This window comes from Sebastes umbrosus, chromosome 2 (assembly GCF_015220745.1).
Source record: "Sebastes umbrosus isolate fSebUmb1 chromosome 2, fSebUmb1.pri, whole genome shotgun sequence".
Classification (NCBI taxonomy): Eukaryota; Metazoa; Chordata; class Actinopteri; order Perciformes; family Sebastidae; genus Sebastes; species Sebastes umbrosus.
The window spans coordinates 17560180-17582050 of NC_051270.1; the positions used below are offsets into that span (position 1 = coordinate 17560180).

The 21871-nt window shown below is 41.2% G+C and overlaps 1 protein-coding gene across 2 annotated transcripts; it reads right to left on the reverse strand.

Moving 5' to 3' along the window:
- Window positions 1-5824: 5824 nt before the first annotated feature.
- Window positions 5825-21228, reverse strand: LOC119503043 (hexokinase HKDC1-like). 2 transcript variants are annotated; one of them, XM_037794545.1, is made up of 21 exons: window positions 21008-21228; window positions 19554-19716; window positions 19288-19445; window positions 19006-19128; window positions 17804-17899; window positions 17487-17586; window positions 16246-16429; window positions 15989-16144; window positions 15653-15886; window positions 14942-15083; window positions 14095-14251; window positions 13825-13973; window positions 12589-12708; window positions 12346-12441; window positions 11991-12090; window positions 10619-10669; window positions 10299-10467; window positions 9288-9443; window positions 8991-9078; window positions 7877-8022; window positions 5825-7723 (listed from the first exon to the last, which is right to left on the reverse strand). In XM_037794545.1, exons 1-21 carry the CDS (start codon window positions 21068-21070, stop codon window positions 7588-7590), a joined length of 2787 nt encoding a protein of 928 aa, XP_037650473.1. In that variant the 5' UTR covers window positions 21071-21228; the 3' UTR covers window positions 5825-7587. The 2 variants fall into 2 exon arrangements, with proteins under 2 accessions (XP_037650473.1, XP_037650464.1); XM_037794536.1 differs by having other exon boundaries at window positions 10299-10465; window positions 10557-10669.
- Window positions 21229-21871: the final 643 nt, after the last annotated feature.

The window sequence follows — 21871 nt, forward strand, 5'->3', positions numbered from 1 at the left end:
ATGAGTGAGACAGCAAGTTTAGCTGCAGGAGGCAGAGAGGGAGAGAAGCTGGGAGGGCCACAACATAAGTCCTGCCCACCATCTCTGAGCTCATTGGTTGGAGAGTGTGAGTGGCAATGAGAGGGGTTTAGTGCCACATCCTCTTCTCTGTGATTGGCTGGTCTGCTGACGCCTTGGAGGCAAATTCAGTGATGGAGGAGGAAGAGAGAGAAAGAGAGGAACTGCCTAATTAGGGAGGGTGAGAGGGGAGGGACAGAGAGAGAGAAAGAGGGAAGTAAGGTGAGCAGAGAATCAAGGAAGTAGTAAAGCTGCATGCCATACGGCATGTGTTCTTGAGAAAATGACTCCCACAGTCATATTAGTCAGAGCGTTTTATAGCTTTCCGTTGAACTGAATAGTCATTTGGCTCAGAGCCGGAGGAAGGGGAGGGGAAGAAATGCAGGGTTTTATTCACAGTGTTGGTAAAGTTCAGGAACATGTCAGTAGAGAGTTCAGGGAGCATCTTCAGTGCTGTTGCAGCATCTGTGTTTTTGCTCAAACTAGATCCGAATGTCGGGGAGGGTCATCCACGCCTGAAGCTATGCACCATGTTTGTCATCTCTTCTGACTTTATTGTCTGTATGACGACGGGAGTGACAGGATTGTATATACTGGGGCCAATGTGTAAACAAAAGTTAAAAATGTACTGAGTTGGACAAAACAAGCAATCTGAAGACATGCTTTCTCTCCGCATTTGTTTCTCCAGCCCGGCCTCATTCCCAGGGTATCAAATACCGACACTTTATCATGGCCGTTGGCGTTTGATACCGCCGCACAAGGCACCCTTCACCCGCATTCACCCACCTGTATGAGACACAATAGGCTTTCCATTAACTACAATGTAAACCCATCAGTGACAACAGTAAATGCACAGAGAAAGTGCAAAGGGGGTGTGGTGACATAATTTAAAGAGGGAGGGGAGGTGGTTTGTGTCCCACGTTCACAACATTCAGTTTAATTTTCACTTTACAAACGTAGTAGTTTTAAGCCCCTGTGCACCAACAATTTTAAGCCCAAAAGATATTTTTCCTAAACCTAACTAAGTGGTTTTGTTGCCTAAACTTAAAGTGAAACCAAGGTGTGTGACAAAGCGGCAGTATGTGACGGGTTGGGATGAGAACATGTTGGTTTCCGACGGTCTTTCTATGCCATTTTCTCTTTTGCCATAACTCGCTCCATCTCTTTTGGGCCTCAGGGCCTCATTTCAGACATATAGCTCTCCAGATGATCCAGGTATTTATCACAGCGCCTAATCTGTGCCTGATATCATTCAGGGATCTTAATTTATTTTTCACATTTGGAGATGTTTACATTTCTATGTTATGTCTCTGTGGGTGAAGGCCTATGTTTGACATTTAAGAGCAACTGTGTTTGGCATATTATTAAAGGAACAGCATGTAACATTTAGGGGGATCTATTAGCAGAAATGGAATATAATATTCATAACTATGTTTTCATTAGTGTATAATCACCTGAAACTAAGAATCATTGTGTTTTCGTTAGCTTAGAATGAGCCCTTCATATCTACATAGGGAGCGGGTCCTCTTCACGTAGTCCACCATGTTGCTCCGCTATGTTTCTACAGTAGCCCAGAATGGACAAACCAAACACTGGCTCTAGTGAGAGCCATTTGCATATCTATGTTACCTGAAGTCCACCGTAGTTCTCTGACACACTTGTGAAACTGCGGTAACATGAGCCAAAACCGTGGTACCGCCAGCCGTCGTCTGACTTCTGTTGCTCCTGAAGTAGTGATGTTATGGTAAGGGTGGCCTTTGAGTGAGGCGAACGGCGTTACCATGGTTTTGCACTCGGCAGTTCACATTACCGCAGTCTTGGAAAAAGAGGAGTGAGTGGAGAGTTACTCAGTTGGTTGCAATCTGCAACCACACCATTAGATGTCACCAAATCATACACACTGTACCTTTAAGTGTGTTGCACCTTCAAAAGGTTATTGCCTTTTATCACCTCAGGTGTGCTAATTGAAAATGTATGACCTCGCCTCCCTGTGAGGTAACTGGTACTGTGTGACCGAAACCTTAGACAGCAGGTGTTTGCAATAGAGATCAGTGTACAGATGCTTTGACTTCTTTTTATTTGTCTTTCTACCACTTAGTAGAATAATCCAAAAACAGAATCGGGTTGATGACAAACTGCACCTGCTTTTCTATAATTCAGGTGGAAAGAAAGCCACTCACTCACTCCACCATCCCGAGAGTCAGCACATCAGACAGCCACTTTCCTTCACTGTCCTTTCAGACAGACGTGACGTCATTAATACAACAACAACAACAACAGCTGTCTGTTGTCTGGCCTCTCTAGAGAACAACCGCAGACAGACAGAGATGAACTGTAATCCTTTATACACTTAATATGTCGGCTGTGGAGTCAATTTCACCTTAATACCTCATCTGAAAGGCAACAATACGGCAAAGTGAGTCGCCAGGACCGGTCCAAACCCGACTCCAAGACATTATATACAGATGATGTTTGTAACTGAGTCTGACCTCTGAATGCATTAAGGAAAGGAAAACAAAATCAAGAACCTTAATGGAAACCAAAAAGTACTAATGTGGATTTCTTTCAAAAGTTATTTTCGTCAACTACTGAAGCAGCACTGACTGAACTTAGATATGCTTACAGTACACAGTAAATCAATGTCACATCCGAAGGTAAACCAAATCTACAATGTCTGATTGCTCAGTATAACAGATATTTCTGGAGCAAATTTTTTCATGGTATTTCTGTTTTGTTACACAGAATATAGCACGGAAACCTGAATCTGTGCGGTTAATAGGGAACTTCATGCCCTTTCAGACCCTTTCAGTTTCAGTCTTAGGCAGTGACCTCATCTAGGATCCTAGTGGCCTGAAGCTCCCCGTGAGCCTCTCAGGGCTGGCCTGGTGTATCCGGCACCTTCTTCCCGACCTCAACAGGGAGAAAAGGCCGTTATCCAGGTAATTGGGATCCTTAATGATTCTCCTTATTCTTGTAGCACCTAGTGTAAATATCCTTAAAGGCCCTGACACACCAAGCCGACGGCTTGTAGATCCGCCATCCTAGCGCTTCCGGTTTCCCTTTTTGAATGACGAATACAGACTACTGTGACCTGCTGGCAGGGGGTGTTATTTTATCTCACGCAGGCGCAGAACGTATATGTTAGTTGGCCGTCGGCTGTAGTCTTTGTGGTGCGTTTGAGTGCAACTTTTTGGCCAAGACAAAGGCGACGTGAGGTGACTCAATGATCGGCTTTGAGGTTTGTATCAAGTCTGGAGGGAACTATGGAGTTAAACACTGAACTGTAGAGAGCAGTAACATGGTTTCCCTTGTGAAATTTGATCTGAACTGAAAATTTATGTAACATCATGTCATCTAAATTTAGTCACTTATCCACATTAAGTAGAAAACATCCCCTCTCTAAGGTTCATCACCCACTGCTGCTTTTCATGTCAAACGTCCTCTTCTGTTTAAACAATTCAAAGGAAACATTTTGGTCATTGGGGTCCATGAAATCTGCTCTTAACCCTGTGTCATTTTTTCAACAGTGAAGGTTATTTCTGTCGGTCAAAGTATTCATTATATTAATCCTAATGTTTGTCTATACGCTATTTGCATATTGCTTTACTGTGAAATACTATCAAGATAGGAACTTTATACAGAAACATGCCACATCAAACTTACACATGCCGCCTTGGCAAACCCCTCAAAATGCTGAAAGGATTTTAAGATTTCAGGTTTAACCAGGAGAAAGTCAGTGAGAAACAAAGAGAGAGCAAAAAAGATATGGAAATCAAAATGTCTGCAGTGAGAAAGTCTGTTCCATCTACAGCTCTTTCTCGTGTAAGTCTGTCTAAAGTATAGGGCTATAACAATTAGCCACCTGTTAGCATTGTAAAGGCTCACAGGAGCCAGCAAGCCTGCTAAATTTATACAACAGATCAATATATACAAGTGGACATTAGTCATCCTGCTCCAGCTAAAGGCTGAGGCATATGACAGTAAATTAACCACTAGCAAAACAAAGTACAGACAACAAGTCGAGTGGATCTCTGCAGCATGATGATACATGACAACACACATTTTCAAGATCTATAGTTGAAGTTTACCTACACGTTTGTGCTTTGTCTCCTCTTTCACTTCATCCATTTCCAATATTTTTGTAGCCTTTTTCTACAGACTCATTACAGATAATCCCAGCAGTGTTAGCTCCTCCAGATTATTATACTATCTGCATAATTAAATTACCTTCGTTGATACATTTTTCCCATGATCAAGTGGAGCCGGCATCCAGCAGTTGTCACCACAGTGATGTTTTGGGGCTTTATGGTGTCTCATTTTTCCACGGTCCACTCCATACAGAGGTTCAAATCTTCCTTTCATCGTATTTTTGAAGACAATAAATGGATGTTAAACTGTATGTTTAATAAAAAACAACAGAGAACAATCCTTCCAGAAAAGGGCCAGAGCCCGTCCCTGTGTAGGTCCTGAAGAACCAGCGTCTCAACTCTGCCCATCTACTGGAGACCATTTCTGTATTTGCGTGTGCATGTGTGTGTCAAAGCTCTTATTGTTGGTATACAGGGGAGACAAAGACACACACCCACATCCTCACAGAGCCTTGAACACACACACATAGAAAATGAATGTATAATAAGACTCACACACCTTGCTCCCTGAGGAATGCTTATTCAGGAAGACTCTGAAAGATGTGAGGGGCATCTGGGGTTATTGAAACTAAAATAAAAGCTAAAATTGAAAAGGGATGCACAGCAATTGTGTATAAAAGGTACAAGGCAAGGCAAGGCAAGGCAGCTTTATTTGTAGAGCACATTTCAGCAACAGGGCAATTCAAAGTGCTTTACATAAACATTCAAGAACATTGTGACAAAGTGCAAAAGAACATTAAGACATTATTAAAACAGTTATAAAAACATTAAAACATTAAAGATTAGAAAATAAGAACAAGCTTAAAATAAAAGCTAGGATAGAAGCTTAAATAGAATATAACACACAAGAGTAAAAGCTCTAGTGCAGTATAAGATCATTATCTGGTTTAACAAAAGGCAGCAGCAGCAAACAGGAAAGTTTGAAGCTTTGATTTAGAAGAACTCAGAGTTGGAGTTGGTCCTGCAGGTTTCTGGGAACTTGCATAAAAACTGAACGCTGCTTCTGCATGTTTATAACAGAGAGGAGGGAATTTGTTTAGGACGAAAGGATGAAAAGAGATACAGAAGAGAGTGATACAAGCTCCTGTATCAGTCACGTCACTGTGTCGTGCTGCAGATTCAGCAGCCCAGCTGTGTTTGCTGCATTGAAGCTGCAGAGTTAGTGCACGTGTGGTTTAACTGTGGAGCTATTAGGTCACTACTAGGACAGTGAGGGATTACTGTGCTGTGTGTGTTTGTGTGTGTGTGTGTGTGTGTGTGTGTGTTTGTGTTTGTGTGTGTGTGTGTGTGTGTCGTAGCCCTCAACTGGTAGCATTCTAAAGTGTTAATCCCTGACAGATTAGCTACTGTTTTGCTCCTGTTAGCACGCAGCCTTTCTCAATACATTTCCTTCCTCTTTTCTTTAATTCTTTCTTATTCGTTTCCTTCCTTCACTCTTTCTTTCTTGATACTTTGGTTTTGCTTTGCATGAGTTTTCCTTGGACTCTGCCGCTTTCTTCCTGCCTTCATCTTCAACACATCATCTAATCTGTCATGAATGGATTAGCATAAATACACTGATCATTGCACTGCTCATTGTATTGGATTGTATCCAGTATTGTCAAATCAGTAGTTCGAGATTATGATGCAACACAACACAAACAATTTTATTTTCTGCCCTAATACAGTTGATAAAATGTATAACCATCACATTCACAAAGACATACAGTGCACCTGACCTAGTTATTCAGTTATCAGACAGAGAAACAAAGAGACAGATGATCACAAGGACAGAGAGTCAGTCCAGAATGAGCAAACAGAGCGCTGGTTGTTTTTATTTTTGGGAAATGTGGTCGGCGGCATTCCAGTCCTCCTCCTGCCCTTCATCAATACAGAGATAGAGCTGACTAACACATGCACACACGCAGCCAGTCATTGTTGTGAAATAAACCAAGATCCCTGAAGGGGTTTATTTCACAACAATGACCCGCTAGCTGTACATTATCCCGCTTATTACACAGCTAATTACTTAAGAAATCAATAATTATACACAAAACGGTCCGCCAGAGTCCGACATCAGAACTGCGCCCATAGCAACGGTCCGTTATACATAGCAACGGTCTGCTATAAAGAAATACCAGACCACAGAACATCCGTGAATCTAGTATTCAACAAAGCTGTGTAATAAAAAACAATAATCTATTACGTTAGTGTGAAGGAATCATCTGGTTCAGAAATGAAGAACGTCACCAAATAACTGATGTAAATTACTGCAGTGTAAAAGTTGAATGGAAACACTTCATAGATTTAGTGTGGGTGGGTGCTGAAGTCATGGGACTGTTCAGTTCTTCAGAGAGAATCACACCACATGTACAGATCACATTTTGACAACTGAAGCTTATTATCAGTCTACATTACAGTTGCAATGGTGCATGTTATTATGACAGCTGTATATACAGTATATCCTTTTTGTTTGGTCGCACATAAAGTGCCAAACTTGAGTAGTTTGCAGTGTGTGATTTTTGATATGAGCGTTCTTTCTCAGGCCTGGTAACGAAGGCAGAGCGTCTAATCAGTGCACGGCTAACAATGGCATGTGACCGTGCAGCTGTGGGTGTGACACTTTTCCCACAGCTGACTTGGGGATGATTGGAAAGTAGAGAGCTTCGGTTTGGAGCCCTCAAGAACCAAATATGTATGCTTGGCCTGTCATACATTTACTTTGAAATTCAGAGAGTGTAGTCCATCTCTAATACAGAGCCAACAACAAAATAAGGCTTTTTAAGGGACAAATAACAAAGGGGTTTTTGGGTCAACAAGCTTATCATTTTGTATAAATCCATTAGTCGAAATCCAGCTCTTTAAATATTACAAGGCAGTGGTTCCCAAACTTTTTAACGTAAAGGACCCCTAAAGCATCAATTAGACCCTCGGACCTTTGATAAGGTTTTGTCCCAGGGTCCCCCATCTGATAGGATTTTTGCTTTTAGATGTTTTATTACAGAAAGTGTATGAAACCCATGACCAAAATAGTCATACATTCTGTCATTGTGTTGCTTATGGATGGAATTATAGTGAAAATATATTATTCCCCTTTTTGCTGGTGTCCCCCTGGATCCCCCTCAAGGACCCTTGACTGCACAATGCAGCACACATGGCTGTGTTCATGGGTGGGAATCCTGTGAGGGATCATGCAGTGAAAACATCTGCATGTTTTATGCCCTTCCGGTGAGGCTCCCCCTTGCGGTCAGGTGAAAATAAGGTGTTGTTGAATCCATTTGTATCCATGGTGACACATGATGTCGGTCTGCAGCTCTCCCAACGACGAGACCACCAGTACGGAGGCAATTTGGCATTCCAAATTATGAGAAAACATTTTGTAATTTTTTTCAGTCATGTGAAGTTACATCTCCATCTTCTGTCTGGACACAGCTGTGATGAGGGCGGCACCCTTCCCGCTGCCTTCCTCTGATGGCAGGAAGGTCGCGTTACACTGAGGAGCCAAAAGTCTGGCAGTCTCTTGGAGGACTGGAGAGAAACTAGAAACAGACGCAGAAGAAGAAAAAACTATTTAGCGTTTTATAAAGTAATTTGAAGAAGCAAAAAAAGGGGAAACAAGTAAAACAACATTTAATTAAACTTTTTAAGTCGTTTTGTGCCTGTAGCACACGACTACAACAGAAATAACTCACTGTGGATGTAGTTTGTAGAGTGTCCCGTCCACCCCTACAGTGATGTCCAGATGGTCCAGTCCTCGGTTCTCTCTGATCTTATCGACCACGGCCGCCATTCCTGCCCCACACAGCTGAGCTGCACGACGTGACACTGCCCCACATACCTGCATATAACAATGAAAACCATTATCATTATTGCAACACTTTTTGGCGCCACAGTTTTCTGAGCCACACAATATCATATCACTCCTCGACCAGTAGAAAGAAATCTTACTGAATCCCAAAGGTTGCAACAGAGAACATGATTTTCTGGGACATGTGTCAAATTTTAAACTCTTAACCTCTCTCTGGCTTTTGGGACAAATCTGAGACAAGAATTAGGCCAAAGGGTTGCAGATTATGATATTTTACATCTAAATGCTTAACTGTAGTTAACAAGGTTCAAAAGTTTAACATTAATGATGGCTGCATTGCATTTAGATCTCAACATGGCTGCCAGGTCACAAACGTTCTCATTTTACAGCTAAACAGTACACTACAAGATGTTTCTGAAAACATTTGAGGAGAGAAATAGACATTACAGAAACAGAATATTGATTCATATTTGATCAGCGCTGCCTAGTTTCACCGTTTGATCAGAGTTCGCGAGTGATTGACAGCTGCTCAGAGACGGCAGGCTCCTTCTCGGCTCTGATTGGTTGTTTTCCTCTGGTCTGTGAAATCTCGCGGATGTCATTAGGAGCACAGGAGGACACAGAGGCACATGATTGTTTTCAGATTACCTGTCTCATGCACTACTGTCAGGATATAGTGACCGTTTTATAAAAATAACTTTTTTTAACCATATTTGATCCAATCTCGCCTACTTCAGCTTTAAGTCTTGTGAGATGTGGTCTGACTGTGGGAGGCTACTAAAGTAGTAAAATAGATTGTTATTAATGTCAAATTATCAAAGACAATTGCTTAAAATATCTGTTTGTGCCTCACAATTACAGTATAACAATGATTATGTCCTTAAAATTGTATTTTACTTCAAAAACACGCACGTCTAAAAGTTGGTTGAAAGTCTGAAACTGCACTGAAACAGCTGTTTGTCTACAAACAGGATTGCTCATTATTTTCTGTCTTCTACCTCTTTGACAATGATGCTGTCGTCACAGGTGCTGTCGAGCCCCAGCTGTTGGAGGATGGATCTGACCTGCAGTAGAGCCAGGCGGTCACTAGGGGGAGACAAAACATTTACACATATTACATTAAAATACAACCACACATTTACATGCTTCCCTGGTGTGTGCGTGTTAGAAGGAGGTATCATTTGCAGATTTAAAAGGCATCATTGAATAGGGAACACAATTTTTATTCTGAGGGGTTGGAAATGATCTGAAAGAGACATGCATACATTTGCACATGCAGTCACAGTTTCTCCTACCTCTCTATTTGTGACAGATATTTGGTCTGAAATATTCCAGGTGTTTTTAAAGCTTCAGTGACGCGTCCTCTGAACAGCAAACCTCCTCTGGTTAAATCCAGCAATACCTGACGAACAACTTCTCCTAAATACATCCCACTGGTCAGCTTTTCAAACCTGCACACTCACAAAGACACAAATCATTTGTTGTTAGATCCACAAAGACCACGTGATCGCCTGATAGGGTTACCGAACAGCTCAGTTTAAAACACATACGATCACTGCAGCAAAAGACACATACATGTGCATAAAGGTATGCAAGTAATAGGCCTAAACCAAGGTTATATAATAGTACAGATTTTTCAATTAGTTTTTATTTTATGTTAGTTTAGTTTGTTTTTGTTAGGGCCAGCTATAATGTCTCCGAAGTATGTAACTACATATACATACAAAACACATGGCTGGAGAACTGTGTAGGAATGGCTATAATGTTTAATCTTCACTACTTTAGTGAAGCGATCACGGCATATCGCCATCTCCTGGAAGGTCAAGTCCATTCAGTTTCTGTGGTTCAATGTCACAAGAGTTGACGGAAATCTTCTTCTTTTTTCCTATTGTGATATATTAGAGCTAAAAAACTAAAATTTAAATTAAATTATGTTCATTTTTATTTTGTTTTTAATAGTTTTTTACCCTGGCAATATCGTTTCAGTTTACTTTTTCTTCAAGGATTTAGTTTTTATATATTTTAATTTCAGTTTACTAAAAATATTTGTCACTGCTTATTTTTGTTTTAGCCCTGGTCTAAACACACAAGCACACAACCACATGATTAACACAATCTTTAAAAATAAACATGTACACATATGAGAATGTCCTCATATATATGCAAATACACACAAATAAGTCACTGTGCTGAAATCCTGAGTCACAGGATACACACACAGGCTGATCAAACATTACATTCAATGTGTGTGTTTGATGAACATGGAGCATCAAGAGGTCAACACACACACAGTGGGTGTTTCTAACCTTTGTTTTCCAGGGTTGAGCGAGTGTTGGTCGACCTCAACGTCGTAAGGTGTGATGATGTCATCCAGAGAGCCATCATCGCCCAGACCTCCCCACTCTGTGTTTATACACATCCTCGGTATCTCAGCCTCCCCCTTCTTTCTCTCTCTTTCCGTCCCGTCATCCTGCTGGGAGCAGGAGCATCAAAAGATTAATTTAACATCACCTCAGCTCCCAGACAAACCAAACACTGTGAGTGTTTTATGACAGTTCTTCTACCTTAACCTGCGCTCCTTCAGGCGTGCCCTCTTCTCTCTCCACATTTCCTGTCTTTTGTTCAGTCTTCTCGATGTTCCTCAGCTCCTCCATGTAACAAACATTAGTGCCAGTTCCTGTCAAACACAGTCACATGGTCTCTGTGTTATATATAAAACATTACAATTACAATAAAGCAAGCATTCAGAATATGTTTGTTAAACTCAGTAGCTAGCAAGCACACACACAAACATGCATTTTATTACAGTACTTGTCAGGACCCTGATTGGTGAATGATTGTTTCCATCTTAACAATCATAACTACGACTAAGACTGACCACGACCCTAGACATAATTCAAGCCTTAAGATGAAAAGGGTTAAAAAACAAATTAACTAATAGATATCAGCATGAAACTTTCCCAGTAGATTACTTACATTAAGACCATTATTTTATAATACAAGTTTTCTGATAATGTATGTTTAAATATGCAAATGAGGCATTATCTAATAAAATATGTGCTAATTTGCATACACTTCCAGAACAGAAACACACACGGTAAGTTAACATTGTAAATTTGAACATTGGTTGACGACAGGTTCAAAATTATTGTTTCATTTTGTTGACATTGTTGAGTCAAAATTGTTTTACAGAGGGAATTTGGGGTATATATTTTTTATCATTGAGGGGGTGGATGTGGCTCAGAGGGTGGAGCAGGTTGTTCATCAATCTGAAGGTCGACGTTTCGATCCCCGGCTCCTCCAGTTACATGTCGAAGTGTCCTTGAGCAAGACACCTAACCCCACATTGCTCCAGAAGGCTGTGCCATTGGAGTGTGAATGAGTATTTAGATTAGATCCTGATGGGCAGGTTGGCAGCCTCTGCCATCAGTGTATGAATGTGTGTGTGAATGGGTGAATGCTGACATGTAGTGTAAAGCACTTTGAGTGGTTGGAAGACTAGAAGGGCGTTATATGAATTTACCATCACTCCATAGATCAAAAAATAATGTCATCAGCCATAAAGAATCTGCCATGCTTTTAGCCATAAAATGTTCCATAAATCAGGCTATGAATGATATATGAACAAACCCCTCTGTAGAAACCTTCAGATTATAGATAGGAATGAAACTGGAAGGTTTGGTGTATTTAAGTGCTACTGAAGTGGAGATTTGAGTGTGAGAAAAACTTCCTTTTGAGAAAGAGGCCTTTAAAGATTGTAAAATTCGAACTAAGATGCTAACTTTTGATGAATTTAGGAGAAATCTACAGACACAAATAGACAAAGTTTAGAAGAATATGTTTGGATTTTCCACGAGTCTGAAAGAAGACGTGTTTTTGCCTGTACTTTCCCCAATTGGAATACAAAGACCAACGCCTGAAGATGCACATTAAGTTACTGCCAACTAGCCAAAATGTCATTTTGTCACTTTGTAAAAAACACTCTGAAGGTCACATACCAGCAATCAGTCCAATTTCACACTGAGGGTCTTCATAGGCACAGCTCATCATGGTCCCCACTGTGTCATTGACTACTGCCATTACGTCCAAGTCAAACTCCTATTGGTACAAACATACATGCAGTACATACAAGGACAGGCCTTTAGTACATGACTCAACATCCAAGAAATGTACTCTAGCCTGCAGTATATAATATATATTCATTTGTCATCGTAATTTCCATTCATTTTGTGGTGCATCTTACATAAACAAATACGTACAAATAGGAAAAACTGCAACATAATTCTTTCCCCTCATCTGACAAAACCCAGGTCATCATCATTATTAACTCTATTCTGTTGTGTTTTGACTCACGTTGCGTCTCTTGATGGCGTCCCTCAGCATGCCAACAACATCATGTCCTTCACAGTTTGTGGCCTTGAAGCCTTTGGTCCAGCTCAACAACGTGCCCTAAGGAACAGACAAAGGTTACTTCAATTTGAAAAGCTATTCACTTGATCATTGATGGATCATTTGTTGCTATTCCTACGAGAGAGAGAGAGTTGTAACAAACTAAACATAACTGAATTCAGGCCCAAGAAGAACCACTCTGATTACCGTGTCAATAGATGTCTGCTCGCAGGGGAAAGAGAAGGTGAAGCCTGCAGGAAGACGAGCGTTCTTCATCCCCATGTAGTCCAGGAAGTCACCCACACACTGCGCTATATGATCAAACAACTAGAGACAGACAGAGAAAGATTTTGAATGAAAAATGATCAAGTATGTACTTTTCATGCAATGCTGCCTAAGAAAGCCCATCAGAGGTGGAAGGTCATATTCATTCTCTTGAAATGTGTTTCTTTGCTCAGTAATTCAAATACTCATTAAAGGTGCAGTGAGGAGGATTTGGTGGAATCTAGCAGGATTATATTTTCCTAACCAATCAGAGACCAATGTATCCGCCTGAATCTAACGTTATTTTAAGTCAACACTGATGTGTAGCCACTAGTTTTGCCAGGGTTTTAAGAGTGGAGCTGAGCAAAGTTAAAACAAACTACGATGATGGGCGATGCAGAGAAGACATGGCGTCTACGGTGCACAGCTTGACAACGCTTCACAACAGCTCGACAACAACGTTAGTCCCGCCCCGGGCGCACTCATTGGCTGATTACTTTTTAATCTCCATAAACAGATTCTGCATTCACATGTAGAATCTGTATATCTATAGGCAATTGCACAAGATTTTGGTACTGGAAGCATTCTGGTTTCCGTTTGTAGTATTTTATGTATTATGTGCAGTTTGTAGTTTCCGAGTAATATTGACGAATCACGTTCAAGCAGGTTTTGGTTGAATGCAGGTAAACAGTCCGTGTGGAGAGCAAAAGTAGCACGCAAGAATGCATTGGCCGAAATGCAATCTGGGAATCCATCAGCTATCGTCTCATGATGATTTTGCTTTTTATTTGTTTAAAATTAGTGTGTCAACTGGCTACTTGTGAAACAATCCGGTCGTACACATCATCTCTCAACTCCAGCCTCGCATCTCAGCGCACGGAAAAGGAAGTCTTGGCCGGATATCCGCAGGCTACACCGGAACCCCAGAAATATAGCTCCTTGCCCCCAGAGGCTTATCTGTCCTCAGACCAGCCAGCCAATGGGTTCAGAGATTGATTTGTTTTTCACCGTGAAGTCACTGTTTCATGTCACAATGTCAGACGACTCAGTCAACTCGAAGTCGGTGGACTGGGTGGATTCAAAGTCCTGGACCCACCAGTTTCATGTTATCTGTCTACCACTGTAAGTCTTTCTGTCTGCATTATTTAGCACTATCACTACAACAAAATGTCCTCCTACCTCTTCTCCACTTCCCTGCATTATCTCCAGTGGTATGGTGTAGATCTTGTGGTAAAGTTTTGAGTTCTGTTGCAGACCCTTTTTAAAGTTCACCAGCAACGCTCTGAAGTTTGATCCTCCCAGATCCAATGCAAGATACTTTCCATGCTCTGGGAAAACACACACAAAAATAATCTGTTTTTACTGTACATGATTCAGTTCAATTTATTCATGGGAAAAAATTTAAACAACTTTTAATTGTTCATTGTGTGTTTAAATTTAGTTTCTGACCTGTGCCATCAGGTGTATGGTACACAAAAGAAGGCAGCATCTTGATAGCAGAAGAGCCTTTACTCTTCAGCCCTGCCTCCAGCCCCGCCCTCATCCTGGTCTTCACCAGCTGGAGCGTCTCTCGGCTCAGTCTGAAGGGCGACAGCGTCTCATCCACCTGCGATACATGTAAGAGATACTGTATAATATCAGATATGATAACATTAAAGCTGCAGTTGGTAACTTTGGGCAAATGTGATAAAAGTTATTTTTATAAAACTGTCACTATATCCTCATAGTAGTGCATGAGACAGGTAATCTGAAAGAAATCATGTTCCTCTGCCTCCTTTTAGTGCTCCTAATGGCATTTGCCAGACTTCTCCACGCCTGAAGGAAAACAACCAATTAGAGCTGAACAGTCTCTAACGCAACTGTCAATCACTGCTCATGAAACTCATGAACTCTTTAGCTGTAAAATGAGGAAGATTTGCTCTGGCCGGTGGGCGGTACTTAGTTTTGGCTGTTTTGAACATGGTGCTTGGGTCACAAATTTTCTAATTTTACAGCTACACATTACACTAAAATATGTTTCTGAAAACATTTTTGATCAGCGCTGCCTAGTTTGACCGTTTGATCGGAGTTCAAGTTGCAAGTTTCGCTTGCAGTGATTGACTGCTGCATTAGAAACTGCTCGGCTTTCAATGGTTGTTTTGGTTCCGGTGCGGTGAAATCTTTCAAATGCCATTAGGAGCACAGGAGGACACAGAGGAACATGATTTTTTTTTCACAGATTATCTGTCTCATGCACTACTGTCAGGATATAGTGACATTTTTATGCACACAAAACAAACACACACAGCATCCTAACCTGTTGCCTTCGTGATGCCAGTCGTTGGGCGACTGCTGTCACTAGGGCGGCTCCTTTGCTGCTGCCACTGTCTGAGAGGACAAACCTGACTTGGCACTCAGGGTGCAGCCGCCGCACTACTTTATGGAGACGTTTAGCATACCTGAAATGGAAGGAGTATAATGTTTATCTGTATCAGCTGCAACAACATCACTACTATTGTATATTCCCCAATGTAGAAGTCTGGCACAGTGTGGCAAGTTGATTTAAAGGAACAGTGTGTAACATTTCGGGGATCTATTAGCAGAAATCAAATATTATATTCAAAACTGTGTTTTTGCCGTCTGACTTCCGTTGCTCCTAAAGTAGTGTTACTATGGTAAGGATGGCCTCTAAGCAAGGCGAACAGTGCCACAGTCTTGTAAAGGGAGGAGCGAGCGGAGGGACAATCAGTTGGTTGCAATCTGCAACCACACCACTAGATGCCACCAAATCCTACACACTGTGCCTTTAACAAATAAGAATCCATAATTATATATATATATAAATTAATATAGAACAATTTAGATACCTACAAATGGTCAATGTGACCAATGATAATTCAAAGTATCTGCTATTAAAATGTGACTAGAAAGGAGGATAATTCAAGATATTGTATCTCCAAATGAAAAAGGCCTGTTGATGTGCACCACTGGCATATGATTATTGGTGAATATTTCTATAATAACTTACTGTGGATGAATCTTGTACACAGTTCCATCCACACCTACAGTAATCCTAAATGTCCTCAAATGTCGGTTTTGCTTAATTCGAGTCAAGATTGCAGCCAGCCCTGCAGCCACCAGATTTGAGGACCTGAAGGACACTACGGTGCTGACATGTTGAACAGCAACACAGTCGTCATCTGTTGGAGTCAAATCAAGACCCATGAGAATTTTCCTGGTGTTGTCCAGACCATTTTTGTACCTGAAATAGACAGACATGTATGGTATCACTTGTTTGTACTCAGAGGGACACAGACAGACGGACAGACAGACAGACAGACAGACAGACAGACAGATAACTTACTCTTCCATGGCTGCTACATTTGCAGTGGTTATCCTCCCTTTAGTCTTCAGAGCATTCGACACATGTCCATCAAACAGCAGTCCCAGTTTAGCCATCTTTAACACAACCAGCCTCACTAACTCACCCAGATACATCCCACTGACCATCTTCTCTAGGCTACAAAGAGGGAAAAAAGAAACAAAGGGGTTGGTATTGTGTCATACATGCTGTGCCATAACATGTCATATCATGAGAAAAGACAAAGCCACTCTCCTCACATTTGTTTTCCAGGGTTGTTGGAGGCTGCGTCCACGTCTCTGTCAAACTCAGTGATGTAATCATCCAGAGCCCCGTCGTCTCCAAAGGCTCCCCACTCAGTGTTAACACACATCCGGCCCTCGTCTCCTTCCACCAAGTCAACGTGACGCAGCTCCTCCATGTAGCACGCATTGGTGCCAGTACCTAAACACACCAACATACAGGACATCCAAATATTATTCAAAGAAACTTGTTCTGGTTACATTTTTTTTTCCTATCTTTAAATGATCACATGTTAAACCTAATCTAATAGTCATAATCATGAACTAACTATAAGCTAACCCCCTGATATTTACACTGAAAAAGTCCAGTTAAAATGGTTCAAACACAGAGAACAAAAGCATTCAGACAAAACAATCACTCCCTCACACACATGCATTAATACAGTGAACCACTAGAGGGAGCAACAGTTAAAGGAACAGTGTGTAGCATTTCAGATCTATTGGCAGAAATGGAATATAATATTCATAACTATGTTTTCATTAGTGTATAATCACCTGAAACTAAGAATCGTTTTGTTTTCGTTAGTTTAGTGTGAGCCCTTCATATCTACATAGGGAGCAGATCCTCTTCTTGGAGTCTGCCATGTTGCCTCGCCATGTTTCTACAGTAGCCCAGAACGGACAAACCAAACACCAAACTCTAGAGAGAGACTTTCACGTTGTTACGTTACATGCAGGCCACCTTCGTTCTTCGACACACTTGTGAAACTGTGGTAACGTGAGTCGCAGAGTACAAAACCGTGGTACCGCCAGCCGCCGTCTGACTTCCGTTGCTCCTAAAGTTGTGTAATTATGGTGAGGATGGCCTCTGAGCGAGTTGGTTTCAATCTGCAACCACACCACTAGATGTCGCCAAATCCTACACACTGTACCTTTAACTAAAGGTGCAACAACTTTTTATTTATTATTTCATCATAGTAGGCCTAAATGTGTTCAATTTAAAACAAAAATGAATTCGAACTTTTAGGACATTTACGAAGGTCTCAGTTCAATTCTATTGTAAGTTTTGAGATTGTTATTTTGTTGGACTTCATTATATTGTGTTCTTTTTTTGTCCATCCCCCGTGTACAGTACATGCACAGATACATACACACATATCAAAACACAGTCTTAAGCTACAAAGCAGTATCCCGAGGTGTTTAGGTGTTTAACAGGTATAGTGAATAATGATATCTACTCTAAAGATGAATGTACTCACCAATGATGAGTCCTACTTCACAGTACTGGTCATCAAAACCGCAGGTCATCATGGTTGCTACAGTGTCGTTAACCATAGCTAACACCTCTACGTCCATACCCTGCAGAGTGAGCCAAGGTTAACATAACATCAACCAGTACAGTTTGTATACTGAATGAAGTGCAGTCAGATCTAAGTGATGAAAAGTGGGTAAGATAATCAGTAGAATGAGCTCAGTAACTTTACTGGCCTGTCTGATAAATGAAAAATAGTTAATGGGTCATATACAGGTAAGTAATAGTAGCTTCTGTATACTGTATTGAATACAGGTGTCTTACCCCAGTTCTGTCAATAGCCCCTCTGAGGGCCTGGACCACATCTTTACCCTGAAGGCCTCGAGCCCGGTAGTTCTTACTCCAGTTTAACAATAATCCCTACAGAGGGAGAAAGAAAACAGTAAAAAAGTAACATATACTGCAGGTGCAGGTCATGAAAACCAGATGGATGTAGAGCAGTGATTCTCAAAGTGGGGTCCTGGGACCCCCAGGGGTCCTTGGCACTCTGTCAGGGGGTCCGCGGAATAATTTGCTATAAATTATAAAATTGTGCTGTATCCTTAAAAAGTGCGTATCTACAGATGAGGACCATTTGCGCCAATAAAGCAAACATATTTCGTCGATATACTCCCACCCACGTTAGCTTTGGGCCAATAGAAACTCTGATACGATTGTGACACACAGCAATAAGTTCAGTATTTTTAAGTTGAAGCACTTACAGAAAGTCAACCTTAGACTGTTAAGTTTAAATATCTGGATTTAGGACTACGCCAGTCTTGTTACTGTTGTGTCTGAAAGTTTTTAAGATCAATTACTTGAAATGTAGGCAATAAATGCTGTCAAGTAACTTTTTGAACATGTTAAGGTCTCAAAAGGGCGATTCATTTGGGAGAAAAAGAAAAAGAACGGTAAATGGACTTGGACTTATATAGCGCTTTTTACACTACATGTCAGTATTCACCCATTCATACACTGATGGCAGAGGCTGCCAACTTTGCCCATCAGGATCTAATCTAAATACTCATTCACACACCGACGGCTATGCCTTCGGGAGCAATATGGGGTTAAGTGTGACCTGGAGCAGCCGGAGATCGAACCACCGACCTTCCGATTGGTGGACAACCTGCTCTGCCCTCTGAGCCACAGCCGCAGAGAAACATTACAGTTTCAACAGGGCCTTCACGGTGCTCGGGCCCTGATAAAATCCCCCTCTGTTTAAAGGTATATAAGTGGTATTAACATTCAATAGCATTGCAAAATTCAAATTGAAATGTGTTTCTGTTTATCATGAAACAGGTCTGAAGTATTAAGCTGAAACGTTTTAGAATACAAATAGCTCCTATGGCGTCTAAGAGAACAAGTGTCAGTAAGCATATATGTTTAATTGGTGAACGATTAAGAGGGGGTCCTTGGAAACTTTTCTCCCCTGTAAGGAGTCCCTGGTCCCAGAAACTTTGAGAACCACTGACGTAGAGTGTCAGTACCTGATTTAAGGTGGACTGTTCACAGGGGAAAGAGAAAGTGAAGGCCAGAGGATGTTTCTTCTCCAAACTGATCTTCTTCTCATGCAGGAAGTCCTTCAGAGACTCTGAGACGTGATCAAATAGCTGCAGAGAGGGAGAGAAGACATGACGACAGTCAAGAAGAACGTTGAAAATGTGTAACCTTTTTAGCCCTCTCTGTTGTTGAACTCTCCTCAAACCCCCTACTTCTGCTCCCATCCTTGTTCAAAACTCTTCACATTCCCTTTATCCTCTCCTCCGTACCTCTGCTCCTCTCCCAATGAGTAGCTCCTTCGGTATGGGGTAGGTCTTCTCCACCATCTCCACTCCTCCCCTCCTGATGCCCATGCCCTCTCTCACTTTAACTTGGAGCACCTTAAACTTGGAGCCTCCAAGATCCAACGCCAGAAACTGTCCTTTCTCTGCAGGAGTGGAGAAAAGAGGCAAATGATCTGTATTATATGTTTCTTCAGAACACACTGACCTACACAGCAGCCTGAAAAAGTGTGTGAACCCTTAATGTGCATTACCTGATCCATCAGGAGTGGAGTGGACGTGTGTTGGCAGCATCTTCACCGCTGCTGCGGCGTTGCTTTCCCGTGAAAGCCCCTTCTTCATCTCAGCCTGGAAACGAGCCGAGATGTCACTTAACTGGTCGTCATGGAGACGCATGGCGTACAGAAACCTGTCCACCTAAAAACATTAAAGGAGAAACAGAGCAAACGGTCAGCAAACAGAGGCAAAGAGAAATGAGGCATACTGATTTATTCTGTGTTTTCTATCTTGCCAACAAAGTAATAACCGAAGAGGAGCAGCAGAACAAATGTGTTTGGACAAGGCCACACTCTCTCAGCTTTGTTTATTCAACCCTCAAATTTGAGGTATATTCACATTATAGTTATGAAGACTTGGACTTGATGGGAAGAGTTATCTGTCATCAGCAAATATATTGGTTTCTATCTTGAAGGTTTGCATGTGGCAAACATTTAAAATGTCACAAGATGTGTTGCAGCATGTACTAAACTCAAATGCAATACTCGTATCAAAAGCTCAAAGGTCATTTTGTGGTTAACAGTAACTTAATCCAGGGAGTGTTGCTTGAATATGGGACATGTTGTCGGAGACTATGGACTTTTTACTGCCACAAGTGGTTGCAAAATTAAGGGTGTAAAAAAAGGAAAAACTGCTGATCTTCTTAAGAAATTACAAAAAAAGTATGAATCAAACAGCCCTTCCACGCTCAGTCCCACCCTGTACACTAAGCCAAACAAGGTCACTCTGGCTGTGTGTCACACTGTATTTGTGTTTGAGTGTGAATGTGTGTAGTGCGAGTGGGCGTGTCAATATATTGTCCCTGGGACAGTTAGTGTTGATCCCATCTGCACTATCAGAGGAGTCGTGACACTGCAAGGGAGAGATGTTAATCATTGCTCAGGAGAGACGAGAGGTGACACAGTAACTAATGATTACGGCACCTTGATCATCTTATCACAGCATTATCTTTTGGATTTCATAAAGATAGTTGTGGGCATGTGATGTCAGCAACACCTCAGCCAGTCAAGTGCTGGATATAAATCTCAAGATTTGCATTTTTTTATCCTTTAATATCAATTTCTCATACTAAATGATGCGGTATGACATTAGAGCAACAAATGAAGAGTACATATTTTATTTTTTTTAATTAACAAAACTGAAGTCTAATAAATCTTTTGGTTGAATTAGCCATGATTTGCATATATAATGTTTCTCAATAATTATGCCAGATAAATCAAAGCCATGAATACACTTTTTTGTCATGGGAATTTAGCAAATTCTGCATATTACAATTTGACAGATTATATTTTTAAAGGACATTTCAGTTTGAATATCAATCTCATAATACCTCGTCTGTAGCAGATTACATCTTAAAAGACGTCTCTTTAATGCTGAGGATTACTGCTACTGCTAAACAAAAGTTTAGTTAAAGTTGTGGAGTAGTTCTTACCTTCTTCGTGGGGTCCTCATGGAGTTTGGAGAAGAAGGAGCCAACAAGGTGAACAACAAACATCTTGATGTGCAACAGACAACACCACAAACACTCACAGCTGGTTTGTTGTGTTCCTCTGTCAGTGCACGATACGACTGCACGCACTCCAATGAAATGACGATGAAAAAGTAATTCACTGCGTGCACATATTCAAATACAGGTCCGCTTCGTCCCTCCTGATAGTCTTGTTTGGTTCTCGCTAGCTGAGTCCACTGAGCAGAGACCAACCTCCGCTCAAACTCAATGATTAACAACAAGCCAAACCCCCTGATCACATCATCTGATCACATCATTTCCTCCCATCTCTCACCGCCCAACTCTCTCTTCTTATTCTAATTTCAGTAAGTCTCTCTGGTGACCTACAGTAGACCTTTACTGAAGTTCTGCAGAAACCTCGGGTCATCAAAATATTAGCAATGACTTAACTCAGCAAAGGTCAAGGAAATGAAGTGACATTTTTTGTAATGCATTGCCTATGACCTAGCTTGGCCCCAAAACTATGACAGTTTTTAGAAAAACATAACTAATCTATTAATTTAATGATACCACTATCTAACACCAAAAACTGTATATTTTAGAAATGTCGAGCAGAAGGTGGATAAACAATTGAAGGAATGAGACGACAAGCAGCGGCCCAACTAGTCTTTACAAACTCATGCTGTGCAGCCAAACATTGTTCAAACTCACAGAACATTATTTTACATTCTAGTGGAGATCCCAAAGTTTCCAAAGAGATTAAGGGATTAAACTCTATGAACCAGCCTACCATAATAACATAGTAAGGCTGGCTAACATCTCTGACCATAACCAGATCCTGAGGCC